Genomic DNA, 18661 nt, shown 5'->3' on the forward strand with positions numbered 1-18661 from the left:
AGATGGGAACAGTGTGGTCTGGGAAGATGAGTCAGTCAAGGGTCCATTATATTGGCATGAGGACCTGAGGTTCAGATCCTCAGGATCCCTGTAAAACCTGGGCAGTATGGAGCTCCTGGAATTCCATAACTAGGGAGGCAATAGGTAAGGGGATCCCCGAGGCTTGCTGGCCAGCCAGCACAGCCTAATCAGTAAGCTTCAGGTTCACAGTGAGACTCTGTCTCAACAAATAAGGCAAGAGGGATGGAGAGATGGCTCCGTGGCTAAGACCACTTGCTGCATTTGCCAGAGGTCCTGAGTTCAGTTCTCATCGAGTGCCCGGAAAACGTCTGTGACTCTAGTACTAAGGAATCTGATGCCGACTATGGCCTCCCAACATAAGGCAAGTGATCACTCAGACACACATATACATGTCTATAAATACAAAAATCAATTAAAAAATAAGGTGGAAAATGACTGAGGAAACTATCCTGACACAGACCTCTGGCCTCTACATGCAGTCACATATCTGTGTGTATGTGCACATGTTCATGTACACGCATATACAACAGACATGGTGATAAGCCTCCCACTGCTGTAAAGTAGCTGCTTGCTGGAAAAGACTGTATAACCCTTCAGTATTTATTAGTTACCTTCCTGGACAGATGCCTGTCTGCAAACGTAGCTTAACTGAACTTGACCTGCAGCATAACTCTTCTGAGGTCAGGGCAAGGGCGGTGTCTTGATCACAGGCTCTCACAGAGTGACTTTCAAGTGAATACAGTTTGAAAAGCATGAATGCATGCATGAAGGAAGGATTTCAGCCACTACCTTCAGAAGTGAAAAATAGGATCCGGGCTTCATGCTCTCTAATTGCTTTCACGTTCTTACCGCTCACACCGGCGACATTGCAAACCCATCTGAAATGACCAGTTGAGGGAAAAGGCTGCCGAGCTCGAGATTTCAGAAGAGACTCTTCAAGGATCAAAGTTTGTAAGCCCATACCATATGTGTGACCTCTGTCTTACTGTGTTTTGAGGTCAGCTGGCTTTCCTGACCAGGCAGGGTGCCAGGGGACACGACTACCCCCATTGTCACTGTAGTCCCTGGCGTTACACCGAATGCTGTTATTCTAGGCTTCAGGAAATCTTCTAACCACTGGACAGGGTCCAAGGCTGTGTGCTAATGAGTTTCAGATTGGAGGACCTCACTGGGCATGTGTCAGAAAAGTGGTACAGTGAAGAGGGAGTTGAGAGCAGGGAAGAAAAGTAACACACACACACACACACACACACACACACACACACACGAGGGAGGAGGGAAAGGGATGGGGAAAGAGAGGGAAGAGGGAAAGGAAAAGACAGAAATAAAGAAAAACCAGTAGTTACCAAGCCGCTCAGACTGACAGGGAACGTCACCGACCTCTGACTTCATCAGAAATTCTTGCAGACTTACAAAATAAAGGAGTTCGCTTTTATCACACACTGAGAGGCTCATATGGAAAAATGGAAAACACTACATCACTTGACCTCAGCATGGCCCCTTTCAACCACAGACGAATACTGTGTACAGAAATCCTAAATCAACTTAAGATGTTCCAACAACACCAACTGAAAAGCCTTAATTTTCTGCATTAGACTTGATGATTACTATTTTGGGTCTTGCCAGTTTGCTTAGAAGGATTACACAGGAAAGAGACGTGTAATTCCCGGAAGGGTGTTTTATCACTTTGCAGTAACACTAACGTGGTGACCTCTGATGAGTGGTTCTGGAGGTGGGGTGGGGAAGCTCATCCTGGGTGACACTCCAGAGCAAGCCTGGCTCACTAGGGTGGGAAAGACACTCAGCACTGAATCACCGTTATTTGCTTATATTAGCAGAACATTAAAACAGATTTTAAACAACATAAAGGCACTGCAGCTAGCTGCTTGGTGAGTCACTTTAATGGGGGAGCCAAGTGTTTTTCTCCCTGTTGGACTTCATAAGGAGATTCTCACTGGATTACCATAGTGGACGCTCATCTGTTTCCTTCCTTCCTTTCTTTGTTTCTTTCTTCTTTTTATCAAAAAATTGTATTTATTTTCATGTGTAGGGGCATTTTACCTGCATGTATGTCTGTGTGCCACATGCATTCAATGCCTACAGAGGCCAGAGGAAGGCTTAGGGTACCCTGGAATTGGAGTTTAGGTGTTAGACACCATGTGGATGCTGGAGATTGAAACTGGGTCCTTTGGAAGAACAGCCCACACCCTTAACCACTGAGCCCTCCTATTCTATTTAAGAGGAACCATTTCTTGGGGAAGATCTGACTCACAGAACTTTGAATAGCTAGAAAACACACATACACACACACATGCATACACACTGTGTGTGTATATATATATATGTATATATATATATATATATATCTCACATACAATACACATACACTCACATACACACACTCACAACACACAAACACACACATAGTCACAATACACACACAGTCACAATACACATACACACTTGCATACACACACACCTACACACTGCATATATGTACACACACACATGCATACATACTGCATATACATATACACACACCACTATACATACCACACACAATACACACATTCACATATACACACATACAAACACTCACAATACACATACACAGACTCACATATACATACATGCACACACTGCATATGTATAAACACACCACACACACACTCACATAAACACACTTATATATACACACTCATAATACACACACTCACAATACACACACCTCATTTCCACACTTAATACTTTGGACTTTATAACCCAATCCTTTCACATCCTCTAACTGTCATCAACATTTTTCTCAGACAGTGTCTATAAAATTGATTGCTTGTAGCTCTGAGTTTTGTTCGACACATGGAAGCAATATAATTTAAAGGATTTTCAATGAGGCTAGAAAGAGATACAGAACTCCAGGAAGCCCCTACAGAATTTGAGCTATGTGGGTATGGAGGGGGAACAAAACAGAAGCAAAGGAAATGAACTGAATGTTGTAGGATGCCGGAAACTTTGACAAAACCTCCAAATATGGAAACTCTAAACCTTACTGTAATGCCGACTGACAAGTCCTCCCATCACATATAAATGATGTTTCTGGAACATTAATATGTTCATTAAATTCTCGCTCCCTGAACTTAAACTGCTCTGTGTTCTGGTGCTCAGACATCTTGACAGCTCTGCTGTAATCATACCTGTGAGGTCTTCAGATGACACGGTTGTTGGGAAGCCTCATACCTCCACCCAATCAGCTGTTTTCACAGGTTTAATCTAGGTATGACAAACTGAGAGTGGGATCACATGGAGTCAACATCTTAAACTCAGTTGCGTATCACAGTAGCCACTATGGGTGGTGAGACACTCCCATGATGCTTAGCAACTACGCGGGGCTCTAACTCCCCAGTCTGTAATGCTGCAAACTACAGTTGTATCTTTTGTTCCCCTCACCCCCTTTCCTGGAGCACAAGTAGATGACCAGCGAGGGTCCGACAGTGTTATTCCTAATTACCTTTTTTTTTTTCACTCTTGATCCTGTGGCTCTCATAATTAGTTACCTGGGGCTGCAATCCAATTTGAAGTGATGACAAGAAAGTGATCCATGAAAAAGTAATAAGTTAAATCCAATTTCAGCCTTCCTCTAATTAAATGCACATGGAACTAATGACTCCAACCCCAGCATTTCAGTGATAATGGTAATTAGCGAGGTGGGAGTCGCTCTCTTTTTCAACACTGGAGGTGAAAACCACAAGGTAAAATGGTAGGAACACTCTTAATTACATGTGTCATTTTGTCAGCAATTTACACATTTTTGACCAGTCAAGTATGTTTTTTCCCCTGTCCCTCTCCACCTCCTAGCCCATGCCGTGATTATAACACAGTATTCCATGTTCCAACACACGTAAGCTCAGAGGGGCAGTCAGCCTTGAGGAAAAAGAAGCATTCTTCTTCACTGCTGCCCACTGCCCTGATGCTCAGACATAGAAACCTGTGCACACACACGACAATGCACGGAAACACATGCAAGTACATATACACATGAAGATACGAAGATTTGTACACAGCTGTAATTAGGAAAGTACGTACATATAAGTGCCCTTTCATTTGAAGTCAGATATTTACAGTGGAATTGGGTTTTGTTCATTTTATTTCTGTTTACAATATAAAAAACATAATAATTTGCTTATAGAAATCATGACATAATTTCTCAGTGAGTAACAATATATAATAAACATATAATATATAATATAAAAATATATATGGAAAAAGAAGGGGCTATTAGCTTCTGGTAGTACAATGATGGCTTTGACTCTCCAAAGCCTGGATACCTGTCTGGATGAAAGGCCCACTAACCTTTCAGAATTTCAGTTTCCCTTCTTCAGGAAGCGGGTGCCTATCCTACAGAAATGCTATGGGGCTGGTGTATGTTGAGCACTGAACAAACTTTCGTCATCCAACATACTCTGGCCCTGGTGAAGTATACATGGTTTGCGTGCTGGACAGTTTTATGCCACATCAATTTGACATGAGCTAAAGTCATCGGAGAGGCGGGAACCTCAACTAAGAAAATACCAATGTATATTAAGTACATCAAGCTTTAGGCGCGTCTGTAAGGCATCTTCTTAATGACTGTTGAGGGAGGGCCCAGCCCATCGTGGGTGATGTTACCCCTGGGATGACAGTCCTGGGTTTTATAAGAAAGCAGCCTGAGCAAGCCATGAGGAGTGAGCCAGGAAGCAGCACCCCTCCATGGCCTCTGCATCAGTTCCTGACTCAAGGGTCCCACCCTGTTTGATTTCCTGCCCTGTCTGTCTTTGATGATGAACAGTGCTGTGGAAAAGAAATCCAAAGGAACCCTTTTCTTCCCAACTTGTTTTTTGGTCATGGTGTTTTATCGCAGCAATAGTCACCCTAACTAAGACAGTTTGATATAAAACACTAGCATTTTATTTGCATTTTAATATTCAAGTGCAAAGAGGTAAGCTAACCATATATAAACGTCCACATGAGGATACTTACAAGAGTGAGAACACCAATAAATAAACATACCCAGGCATGGACTGGGGTTGTCCTGCTGCGGGGACATGGTCATATTACATGCCAATAAAAGTGGGACATTTAACACCATGTCACCATTCTGGAGGCTAGGACAGAATGGGATTATTAGAAACCAAACTTGAAGTCAGGACTATGATCTTAGGCTTCTGGAACTGCACGAAACCCCTAAAAGCTGGATGCAAAATTCTGCATACATAGATATTTTGCTAGGGGGAGGAACGGGCAGCGTTGTCATAATATATGTATGTATGTCAGTGGGTACATGATGTGTGCGTGTGCACCACAGTACATGTGTGAAATTTAGAGGACAACTCTTTGTGTTCCGTTCCCATGTCCTCCAGTCCCTCCTTCCCCTGTGGCTTTGGAGGATCAAACTCAGATCTTCAGGCTCCTGACACAAATGTCTTTGCCTACTGAACCATCTCTCTGGCTCCTTTGGTCATGTTTCTGATAGTCTGTGTAATCTAGAAGATTTAATAACTTTATTATTTTAAAAATTTATCATTTCTGCTGTGTGGTGGAGGTGGTGGTCATACACAGCTTTAATCCCAGCACTTGGCAAGCAGAAACAGTTGGTTCTCTGTGAGTTCAAGACCAGCCATGACTACACAGAGAAACACTGTCTGGAAAAAAAACACATCATTTTTATTTTGTTAATTTTTTATCAAAACTTACTTTTAGGAACTTGGGATTCTCCAGAGGTATGCAGAAAGAGACATGTTATAAGGGACCGACACTTGACCTTTCTGATTTGTTTTAAAGATCAAAGATGCTGGCTATAGGCATTGTTCACTAGGAATATCAAGAGATGCATTTTAATTACATGAATCACCTACATTTCTAATCCAGTGCACAGAAATGTATTTTAAGGGCTGGTATTCTGTAATTGTCCCATCTCATTAGTACAAAAGGAAACTGAAGTTTCCTTTAAGGGAAACTATCTTAGCAAATTATTCCTTAGTGAGTGACACGGAAATGATATGGGATATTATGTGGCATTAAGGCAATGTAAAGAACTTCCCTGCCTAGGTCACATTTTATATAACTGCAAAAGCAAACAAACAAACAAACAAAGCAAGACAGAACCAGATACCTGTTGAATCTTGTGTTTTAAATTCAAAGCAGGACCCCTTCCAATCCTAAGCCAAAGGCTGGTCCTCAAGGGAGGCTTCGCTATTCATTTTTATAAGAAAAAAAAAAAAAAAGGCCTCCTGGGTCAGGGGCTTGTACAGCCCATAGCCTTGGAGGCAGAGGGGCATATGGGAGGGGAAATCAACTAGATGCTTGACTTTGAGTTCATACTCTGTACAGACAGCCTGGAGCTCTGGTCAGCTTCCCACTGAAAGCAATACACAGGGCTTGCTCTCTGTCTCGACTTGCAGACTGCTGTAACCCACGTGTACTTTCACTTTCTGAGGAGAAACTGTGGCATTTGACTTCCTTCCAATGTATGTCTTCCAGCCAACAACTGAAGTGCTTAAAGAACCAAAAGGAATCAACACCCAGAAATGGTGGTCAGAGTTCCAAAATTTGATCAATAAAAATTGCTCATCTGCTGTACTAATCCCTAGCTAGTAGAGTCACAGGGTTTGGAGGTTATGAGGGCACCTGGGCTGTTAGGCATTTAGTTTAGTTGTTTAAGTAATCTTCAGAAGTATATAAATATTTATATAAATCAGCCTACTATTTTTACCCACCTCTAATTTTTTTAAAGCAAAACTGAATGAATTTACTTACAGTTGTATAGCACCCTGAAGGCAATGTCTGTGTCTACAGTGAAGGGTCCTACAAGCACCAGCCCAGTACCCAGCACACTGCGGCTCTTCTGAGATGTTCACCAAAATGCATTTAATGAATTCAGATCATTCTGATTGTGAATTTAGCATGGAGCCAATTCTCAATTTTCATTTCTATCATTCATAAAAGATATCTGCAAGGTAGATTAACAGCATGAGCAAAGAAGACGATGTAGGAGAGCAAGCTGGATACCGGTCAGGAACTCCAAAAGCAGCCTATATTCCTGGATCAAGCCTTCTTCATCAATTAACTAGGCTCTGTCCTGAGAATGGACACAGTGGGCTTAGTATAGCATGCATGAGAAGCATGTGTTTCTCTCCTGTTGAAATTAGCCCACTTGGGTGATATCTGACTTGGGTTTGTGATCTCTTATCTCCACCGGGAAACCACTTAGAGCCTCTGCTCACTTTCCCTTTTCTTTTGTTTGTCTCATCAGCCTGTGAAACTGAAGTGTGCTGCCAAACATGAAGTGGAGAAGTGTGAGATATGCTTACAGTATGAGTCCCAGCACATTTGGAGAGTTAAGATTTCTTCCTGCCCCTCCTCCAACTCCCAGCAGATCAAATATTCCTTGCCCATCAGTTGTTCCTCTGTGCAGATCTGAAATCTGCTACACAGCTCTCAGAGTCTTGAAGGGTAAAGGAGACGATCAGAGAGAAACCCTGTGGCAGGACTTCTCGTTCATTTTAGAGTCACTCCAGGTGAGACACCCACGGAAGAGGACAAGGTACACTGAGATAGACTTCAATGTCAAGGTTATGTCTTCCGAGAAGCACCATGTCTACATTCATTGTTTTTATAACAAGATGATACACTATGAGACTGAGGTTAGTAATTTCTATTTTCTGTTAGTAGAAGGCAAGACTCCACTAATAAAGCTTACGGGTTTCAAGTGACCCTATATTCAGCAATAGGTCAGGACACAAACACAACACACACACATACACATATAGAGGAACACATGCATGTGCCAACTCTTAAAAGTCAGTCTAAATCCTGCTTGTCAATTCTACCACAAGAAGGTAAGGGGAAGCTCAGCATTGTCTTCAGACTAGAATTCCTGATAGCCACGTTCCTTCCATCCTTTCTGTACAGACTAAAATGTAGAATACATCACAGGGCTCACACAGTGCCTTAGCTATGATCCATGACATGCGACATGTGACATGTCAGATTTTTGGCTTGGTTGCTAAAATCTTTAATGGTCAAGAAAAAAAACAGAACCCTTGCCAGGCGGTGGTGGTGCACGCCTTTAATCCCAGCACTTGGGAGGCAGAGACAGGCGGATTTCTGAGTTCGAGGCCAGCCTGGTCTACAGAGTGAGTTCCAGGACAGCCAGGACTACACAGAGAAACCCTGTCTCAAAAAACAAAAACAAAAACAAAAAAAAGAAAAAAAAAAGTAAAAAACAGAACCCTCAAAAGGAAATCCCCTGAGACTATACATCACATACCTACTTAGGTCAAACAAAGCCCTACTCATTACCCTAAATGCCACGTTTTTAAGAGCGAGTAGTGGGGCTGCAGCGACAGTTCATTGGTAAAGGGTTTCCAGCATGAGGGGGTGAGTTCAGATCATGGCTTCCCTGTACAAACATGGCACAAAGATGTGCATCTGCAATCCTAGTTGTGGGGCAGGGTGAGAAGACAGGCAGATGCCTGCAGCTCAATGGCAAGCCACAGAGTTACTGGTGTAGTCAAGTTCAGTGAGAGACTTCATCTCCAAAAGTAATTCAGAGTACCTGGCATGGTGGTGTCAACCTTTATTGCAGAGGCAGGTGGATTTCTGTGAGTCTGAGCCCAACCTGGTTTACAGTAGCAAGTTCCAGGGCAACTAGGGCTTTGATGTGCCTCAAAAGCAAAAATTTGTAGAGCTGGACTGAGTAACACACTCGCTGTCAATCTTTGGTGTGCAACACACATACAAAGAAAAGCAAATCCAGTTTATTTTTATTCATAAGTGATATTCAACTCTCTCCAGCACTGCTATTGGACAGTATCTTTGTATATTTTTCAAAACTTCAAACCAAAGCTGCACTTCCCAATATTATATTGCCATTTCCCAATGCACTTGAGGCCTGCTAAATTCAACAGGACTCCTAGTATTCTCAAGGCTATGAAAGACTCCAAGAGGGAGGCCAAAGAACGGACAGGCATTTGAATCACTGAGTGACAGGCTGGGCCAGCTCCCTGTATACATTAATAAATTTGAATTTTAATTGTGTCTCTGTCTGCAGGAGATGCCCTAGTACTTTAATATGTACCAACAATTGGCTATGTTATGGAATCTGCAATGTGGCCTCCGCTGCTGACCCCTGAAACACAATTCCCAGACTGACTAAGGAAACTGTTCAGTTTGATCCTTTCAACTTATTTGAATCCTGACAAATAAGCTCACCGCTGAAAGGTCAACACAGTCATATTTCATCCTCCTGAGCTGTTCTTAAGACATCTGCACAACAAAGCCCTTCTTACAACACCTGACATCCACCCTCCACGGCACTGCTCCTCATTATAACTGTCACACACCGGCACCCACACAGCCTTACGAGGGTGCGAGTTGCTGGAAGTTTACTAAACAGCTGTCTTTGGAAGAGTCTACCAACATTCACACTGATACTCAACTTGTCCACTAACCTGTCACTGTAAGGTTGGACTTTTTTGGAAGTAGGACAGTTTCCCTGGCACAGTAGGAAAGCTAGACATGGGTTACCAAGGATAGGACGACATGCGCAGTATTGTTTAGAAGTTGGCATTAGTTATTTTAATCCAAGGCGAAGTTGACACATGTAGACCATACTGACTAGTAACACACTATGTTATTGCTCATCACAAATTGTTACAGAATTTCCAGTGAGAAACTCATCCTTGGCCTTCAATGGGGAGTGAGGCACTTAATACCCACCTTCTACCTTAAATGTGGCTCTAAATACCCTGCCTGACTTTTTTTTTGATTTTATACCACAATTTTCTATTCCAAAACCCAAATCCAAATTAGATTTTATGAACTCACTTCTCCTTAACTCTATTAACTCCTTTGGCCTCGATGTGCCAGACGTGAGACGTTTTTGAAACAAGCTTCTTTTGTTATCATTTCATAAAAATTGGTCCCCATTTCCAATTAATGACTCAGAAGCATTCTGCAGACATGCACTGAAGGAGGGCATGCGCTCCACCATACTCATTACTGGGTATGGTATGTAACAGCAGAAGCACTACACCCTCCTGGAGCCAAATCGAATCTCTTGACACTGCAGACACCTGAAGCTTCTGAGCAGCACTTCCCTCTGGAGGACACGTTAGACACCGTGGAATGGTGAACAGCTCCCTTAGTCCAAAGGCTATGAGGTGTTAAAAATATTTGTGTACCCCTGTTCCCTAGTTATGAATAAAGTATGTCTCCAGAATAAAAAAACTTTGTGTCGTCAATTACAAAGTCAATTAATCTAGCCACTATAAAAAGTATGATGACAGACCCTCAAATAGCACGAGAATCCTAAAAAAAAAAAACCGAAAAACAGAACTATCATATGATTTAGCTAGAGCACTCCTGGGTATGTGTCCAAAGGAAATAAAGCAGTTGTGCTGGTTTGAACGTGACATGTCCTCCACAGTCTCAGGCATTTGAACACTTGGTCCCCAGTTGGTAGAGCTGTCTGTGGAGGTTTATGTGGTCAGCCTTGCTGGAGGAATTACATCATTGGGGTCTGGCTTGGAGATCGAAAGTCTTACAGCATGCCAGATCACTCTCTGCTTCCTGCTCAGGGTTAAAGATGTGAGCTCCCAGCTTCCGGCTACCAAGTCTGACACTTGCTGCTGTGCCTCTCAGCCAAGATATATATGTACTCTCATCCCTCTGGATAGTAAGCCTAAATAAACTTACTCATCCCAAAGCTGCCTTGGTCATGGTGTTTCATCACAGCACCAGAAAATAAATAACATATTGGCATACTGACACTTGTGCTTGCTGTGGAACTATTCAGATAGCTAAGACATGGAATTGGCCTACATGCTCTATCATGGGTGGATTAACAGCAATGGAGTCGTTTCACCCACAAAGAACAGACAGAACAGCTATCTGTCATTTGCGCCAAAATGGTTGGAGACAGAGGGTATATCAGTAAAGGAAACTAGCAAGACAGAGAAAGGCAAGTATTGTCTGCTCTCTTCCATTTGTAGAAACTAAAAAGAGTCATCTTGAAGCCTGGCAAGGTGCAGTAGTGACGCCAGGTCGGTGAAAATGATCAGTGCTGTGTTATTCATACATGATCCCTCTAGCAGGCAAGACTCCTCCCAACATTAAAACTTTACGTATACAGAAGAAGAAACAAAAGCTTCTGGCCAAAGAGATTTTTCTCATGGTATCATAGTCATCTCATAAACTAGAACACACACACACACACACATTTTACACAAGTTTTCTTAGATGGTTTGCAATGGTCATGATTATCTACCCCTGCAAGACTTCTAAGGCACAGGAAAGGGTATGACAGTAATTTTTTGAAAAAGAATTGCTACCTGAAGAGCTGCTGGTTGCTTGTCATTCCTCTTGGGAGACTTTAATCCACTAACTTGCTGTTGCTGCTGCTGCTGCTGCTGCTGTTGCTGCTGCTGTTGTTGCTGCTGCTGTTGCTGCTGCTGCTGCTGCTGTTGTTGTTGTTGCTGCTGCTGCTGCTGTTGCTGCTGCTGTTGTTGCTGCTGCTGAAGAAGGAGCTGCCTTGCCACCTGCAGGGCCTATAAGAAAAAAATGAAGGGAAAGGCTTCATTATCACACAGGCCTGGAGACTCCCTCACGAAGTGGATCTCAGGAAAATCCCTTCAGAGATGACCTTCACCTTTCTCACTTCTAGGCAAAAGAAATGGCAAGCAAATCTTCGCCAGTCTACAAAGAAAACTCTCCAGTATATGTTTGCATTTCCTTTGATTTGGCGAAATTACCCATGACTCCTCAGACATAGTATTTTATATAAGTAGACACTTTTTCCTCACTAAGTAGCTGCCATGCCATTTGTAAGCATGAATGGCTGGCACTGTGTGGACAGATATCAGAGAGGAGGCAGGAGGGATGAGAGAAATTTAAAGCGTAGGGAACAAGGAAGGGCTCTTACTGGACATACCATGTCCTACTGGATTATTCTTGGGAAAATTTAGAAAATCAAGTTTTCTGTATTTTCACTATACCTCCATCCAAATAAAGAGACAGAGCTAGGCAGTGGACAGAGCTAGGCAGTGGACAGAGCTAGGCAGTGGACAACAGGATCATGAGCTACTCTAGTAACAGCTATTCCCACAGATGCTCAGAGCAGATGGAATCATATATGGAATGATCTTACTGGAAGACATAAGAGGAAAACCTACTGGCTAAGATATGGCTCAGGGGACAGAGGGCTTTCCTAGCATGCATAAAGCCCTGGGTCCATCTTCTAGTACCACACGAAACAGGCATGGTGGCACACTGTAATCCTAGCACTTAGGAACTGGAAGCGTGAGAGTCACAAGCTCAAGGTGATCCTTAGCTGCTTGTATATGTATATGTGTGTGAGTATATGTGTGTGTGTGAATGTGTGTATCTGTGTGTATCTGTGTATATATGTATGCGTGTGAGTATACGTGTGTATGTGTATCTGTGTGTATATGTATGAGTATACGTGTGTATGTGTATCTGTGTGTATATGTATGTGTCTGTGTTTACGTGTATGAGTATATGTGCGTGTGAGTGTCTGTGTCTGTGTGTGTATGTGTAAGTGTATGAGTGTATGTGTGTGTATGTGTGTGTATGTATATGTGGGTGTGGGTGTGTGAGTATATGTAGGTGTTGGTGGCACACTGATTATGATCGATGTTCTTCTTCCAAATGTTAAAACTTTTGGTTATGGTATCTCCAAAGTATCTCAGAAATTTAAGGTAATCCTCAGAGGTTGTGTCCAGCCTGAGATAACTTACCTAGACCAGCAGACAGAGATAAAATAAAAGGAAAGCTTAGCAAAGGTAGTCTGGGGTCATCTCAAAAGTTTTCACTATGAACCCAGGAACCAAGCAGGTTAGTCTAAATGAGTCTTTCAACCTTTTTGAAGTGATAAGGTTTGCTTCCAAAAATCACAGTTAAAGAAATGGTGTGAACTGACAATAAGACAAAAGAAATACAAAGGAGACCTCCAAAGATTGAGCATATGACTGAGTGCCCCCACCCTTTTTTTAAGTTCAAGTGAAGAAAGAAGTCTTAACAACACAGATATTGCCAGTATTGAGATATTCACTGTCATAAAACTAAGTATAAGAATTACCACAGGCCACCTCAGCTCTGAGAAGATGAGAGGAGAGCAGCCATAGGAAACCAAGGTGTGTAGGTCCTATGCCAGAACATCACATGGAAAGTCAAACTGCTTGGGTCTACTCAAATGAGAGGCGAGCGCACACACGTAGAAGATCAGAAAGGATGCCTACAAAACGATGCACTTATATAAAAGGAAAATCATTGCATATCATAAAAATTCTAAAAATTAAATAATTTTAATGTGTGTGTGTATGTGTGTGAGAGAGAGAGAGAGAGAGAGAGAGAGAGAAACGCATGTGTACCATGTATGAAAAGGTATCTGGAGGCCAAAGAGGATATCAGTCCCCTTGAAGCTGGAGTTACATTAGACTGTGAGCTGTACAAGGGAGGTCCTGGGAACTGAACTAGGGTTCCCTGGAACAGCAGATAGTGAGATAGTGCTCTTAACTACCAAGCCACATGCATTCATATATATATATATATATATATATATATATATATATCATATACATATTTTTTTAATGTGGCCACTTATATTATTTGCACCTCAGGGAAGAGGCCACACAGATGTGATCAATACCTCAATCAAAATCTGAAAAGACTGCCATGGTACCAGCTTCCTCAGAGAAGGCCAACCAGGTCACTTGGTAGTGAAGTGTGCAGGTATGAGTCACAACGCTGATCCAGAAGGCCATGTTCTATACAGGAAAACAGGAATGTGGAACAGTGGAGGGATTCCTGTGCATGGAAATGTGGACTGACTTCTCCCTCAATAGACAGGCTCCCTCACTAGAACTGTTAAGGACTATTGTACCAAGAACTTTTAGGACACTTCTTATGACTTAGGCCTCTCTGGCTAAGAGGCACAGAGGAGCACAAATAAACAGAAGCACTAAAGGGCACGAGACAAAGGAACAATCTTGTCCTCACAAGTGGAGCCTGCCTCTGCCACCACCGCCTGCATCTTCCCTCCTCTTCCAGGTTGGCCACCTGCTACTGAACTCACCCCAGGATCCCTGCATAAGGAGTGCCCAGGCTCCTTTGCCTGGAAAGAGACAGACACATTTGAGAAAGCCTGCTTGAAAGGGAGGCTGTCTGAGAGGGGCAGCTGGAAGGCAAGCCGCCTGGGAGAGTTGCGGGAGACTCTAGCCTGCTGTCTTGGTGGAGGATTCACCATCGCTGGACTCTGGGTTTCCTTGTCTCCTTGGAGACGCTCAGTACATGCGTGGGCGGAAAAGTGGGCAGCGTGAAGATTTCATTTATATCATATAAGAAAAATAGTCCCCTGTGCAAGGTTCCCGCAGGAGCAAATGCCTCTCCTACTATCCCCACTCCCTCAGCTCTTTCACATAAAGCCCCCAAGGCTTTTCATGCAGGACAGGAAACTATTCTACATCACAAGCCTTCCCAGCACAATCTCCAGGGTAAAGGCTAATCCCAAAAGAGGCTACAGCTGTGAGGTGCAAGCAGAGTGGGACAGTAGCAGACAGTAAAAGCTGGGGGGGGGGGGGGCCGGGAGAACTCCAGGAGAGGCTACCTACCTGCAGTACCTAGGCAAACAAAACTACAACCCCACAATTTTCCTGGATTCACAAAATACTAAGGGACCAGTATTTGGGGCTTTGAAAACACTGAAGTCTCTAGAACCAACACAAGTTATCCCCAGCCAAAGAGTGTCTATGAAATAGCATTCACACACACACACACACACACACACACACACACACACACACACACAATGATTCTCACAACTGTGTGCACTTCAGAGTAAAACTGTAGGAATCCTCAGGCTTACTCTGACAGCTTCAAGTGATTTATACAAGTTGATGTCTTTTAACATCATCATCATCGTCATCATCATCATCATGTGTGTATGTATGATGGGTGTGAAAGTACCCACTGTGGGGGTTAGAGCATTTTATGAAATCAGTTCTCTACTTCCATATTTATGTGTGTTCTAGAGATTCAACTCAACTCTTAAGGCCTGTGTAGCCAGCCAGGGCTAGTACCCACTCAGCCACCTTGCCAACCTGTGATGTCTTCTTTAGACCCAACATGGGGTATCTGAATTTATCTGCTCATGTGATGACCCCCACCCTTCCCCTATATTTCACAGGGAGCCTCACTACAAAAGAGAAGGGAAGGCGGACACACAGAAGGGCTGCAGAACAGGTGTGTCCACAAAGGAATGTCATTAAACCTACTGAAGACAGAATGACAAGAGATGGTGCTGTATGAAATGGCTTTGGGGTTCAGTCTGCAAATGAATAAAAATAAGTAAAGGAATTTTAAGTATTTCAGATGGCGAGAACACTGGTACAGAGAGCAAACCATTTGAGTATAAAACTGTTACAAACAGCCCGTGATCATTCTTTTGCCTTGTGAATATCCTGACAAAGGTGGGGGCAAATATCATGTTCAAAAAATACACTAAAAACCACCATGGGTTTCAACGAAAATTTTAAGACCTGAGTGATTTGAATGTGTAATGTGCTTTGAAATCAACCACTAAGGGATGTTTTCAGAAATTCCATATTATCTAAATCTGTGCAATCTAGAGTTTAAGTTGTCACATACAAAAGGGATCACGATGCTTAAGATACTCGATTCCACTGGGTTTGACAGTACACATCTGTAATAACAGGACTGAGGAGGTAAAGAAGACAGGGGATCATGTTTGTTCATGGTTGATCTGAGGAAGATTTGGAAAGACTGTCCCACAGATTTGTACTGATGATATGAACTTCACACATACTTAACAGCCATTTTGACCCACAATTTATATAAGCATACATTAACATCTTTTAACTCAGGTTCCAGTACTGGAGATGATCTTTATTCTAGTACCACAGAGAATGAGAAAGGACAGCTCTTACTCTCCTGTCTCAGTGATAACTGGAAAAAAGGTTTTTTTTCATGTGCTGTTGGAAGATAAAACTAGACACACTGAAAATAAACTAAGTGTGGGGATGTGAGTTGTGGACATAGAGGGATGGAGAGCACAGGAAGAGGAAGAGGAAGAGAAGAAGAGGTGAGGGCATTTATGTGCAAGGACATGAATAAATCAAAGAACTCCTCTTTACAGCACGCAGTGCCTCTGGCTCATGTTCCAGGCCAAGCACTAATGTAAATAACTTAAAAGGCCCAATTCCATCTCTGGAGACCTTTTACTCTTGGTGGCTCTTCCTGGGCTGGGTTGAATCAACACTTCCTTTATAAAAGATGTGACAATTGCCTGGCACTGGATGACTCTGTGCTTATTTGAGCACTGAGATCAGGTTACAATAAAGACTCAGCTGGAGGGTGTCACCCAGCAGAAGCAGCTGATAAAGCCAGCACTTAGAAATAGCCCTGTGAACTTACAGAAAGGAGTGCACACGTGCAAAACCTTCACCTAGACAGACTGCCCAGATGCCCTTTTTCTTTGACTCTCCTCTAAGGCCCTATCTGCAAAAGGGATCAGAGATATCAAGGTCCAGGGCCACCTCTGAGTGTCTACAGAGAGCCTGCAAAGTAAACTATGGGATGGGTTGCTACTTTGCCAGGCTATATTTCCATAGTAACCAGGAACCTGGGCATTTGCAGTATGTCTTCCTTCTCTGGATTCAAGATGGTCCCATGTTCAACAATGCCTTCACTTTCTAAGTAACTGAGTGCCATCTGCTTCATACAAATGATGTTTTACTTCAGCACGTTCACCATGTTTGAGCTATTTGTGTCTCAGGTTCATAGCAGGTGCTTAGATGAATGGCGAGGTAATCCTAGTTTAGCATGTTTATCAAGGTAGCCTGTACTTAAAAACATGTTTACCGCTTTTAAGAAACTACTAACATGTTTACATAAAACATAGTCCTTGCAAGCACACACACACATGCGTACAGCAAGCTGGAGGAAAAGAAAAGAAACCTTTAGGAGAGACTTTGTGTAACACCCTTATCAAGGGGTCTCTGGTGAGACCGACACAAGGAGGTCCTTCAACAAAAACTATCTGGAAAGTTTGGAGTCACAGGTGCACACACTGTAGCCTGTAGCCCAAATTTTGTCCATTGTCTGAGTCTGCTGGGTTCATCAAACAGGCAGATAGTTTACTCATTTAAAGGAGTAATGGAAAGTCAAAAGACGAATGTATCGCCACCTGTGATCGTGACTTTGAATTCAAATTTTAGTAGTAACTTCCTACACAGCCTCTTCCTTTATGGGAGGGGAGTCAGCAACCCCTCCTCTGGTCTGTTCTCTGTTTATCCTTATTTTAAGTTGTTGCTGGGTTTTTTTTCTTTTCCTGTTTTGTTTTGTGCTTGAGGAAAGTTTTCTAAACGTCTGTCCTTTCTCCAAGATAATTTAAATTTGGAATTCCGGAGGGCACTGTGAATTGGCTGATCTTGAACTCAAAATCACTTCTGTTTCTCAAAAAGAAAGGGGACATGAGGAGAAATACATCCACATGCTTCAAAAGCCGAAACTGTCAAAAATTTGAGGTAAACTACTGAGTCTGTGGGTTTTCCATCAGGTAATTTACAGTCTCTCAGAGTGGAATTAGACCTTGTTAACTTGTGTAGGTTTGTAATCCAAGCTAAGACTTTTCCTCATGTAGCTTTGAAAGTAGGTCAGAGTGGTTCACCTTTCCTCTAATTTCTCTCTGGACTCTCTGTAACCCTCAAGACAAAACCTGTTTCTCAGATAATTTCATAGGCTAGTAACAGTCACTGCACACCCCGGGGTGGGATGGCTCAGTGATTAAGAACACTGGCTGCTTTTCCAATGGAACAGAGTTTGAATCCCAGCCCCCACACAGCGGTTTACAATCATCTGTAACTCCAGTTCCAGGGGATTCGATGTCTTTTTCTGACCATTGTGGGCACCAGGCACACATGTGGTGTACACACACACACACATGTAGACAAGCCATCATGCACAATTTTAAAAGAAATGGGAACTGTGGAAGAAAGGCATCTTGCTTATATAACACCTCAATTTTTAACCCTCTATTCACCACCATCAGTCCTCCCTAGCAAGCCTTTTCCCACCTGTTCCAATCTACTCCTGGTTTTAGGTGTAATCAACAAGTGCCACCTTCAAGACTAGTGCTCACCAGGTGTCAGAGCTGGACATTGCTCTGCAGACAGCTTGTGGGGAAATCCATCTCTCCATTACCCCTGTATCCTTCCACAGGAAAACACACACACAAACAAAATATGCTCTCCATAAGTCTGGATGGGTAACAGCCATGTACCATAGAGTCTTTTGGGACCCCCTCAAATCTGACTCGGAGTAGACTCTACAATACACAAGCAGAGACATGAGCTCTAAACAGCCACTTGTAGTCAATCCAGTAGACTCACATATCTGAAGGAGCTGGGGCAGAGTACAGCCTCAGATTAACTGGCCCACTCCACATGGACCTAGCTATTTAGAGGCCAAAGATTCTCTCAGCATCCTCTTCTCGGAGTCCTGAAAGCTGGGCTGGTATCCTAAGGTTTCAGCACATGATTCCACAGTAAATCATTAGGCAGGGCATCCT

The 18661-nt window shown here is 42.9% G+C and overlaps 1 protein-coding gene across 10 annotated transcripts in view; it reads right to left on the reverse strand.

The window, feature by feature from the left end:
* The window catches only part of Foxp1 (forkhead box P1), a 504713-nt gene that overhangs the window by 139818 nt on the left and 346234 nt on the right, over positions 1 to 18661 (reverse strand). For all 10 annotated transcript variants that reach the window (XM_076940180.1, XM_076940181.1, XM_076940173.1 and 7 more), the window contains one exon: positions 11388 to 11603. In XM_076940180.1, the coding sequence (XP_076796295.1) occupies positions 11388 to 11603 (216 nt within the window). The remainder of the gene's footprint in view (positions 1 to 11387; positions 11604 to 18661) is intronic.

This window comes from Arvicanthis niloticus, chromosome 9 (assembly GCF_011762505.2).
Source record: "Arvicanthis niloticus isolate mArvNil1 chromosome 9, mArvNil1.pat.X, whole genome shotgun sequence".
NCBI classification, from domain to species: Eukaryota; Metazoa; Chordata; class Mammalia; order Rodentia; family Muridae; genus Arvicanthis; species Arvicanthis niloticus.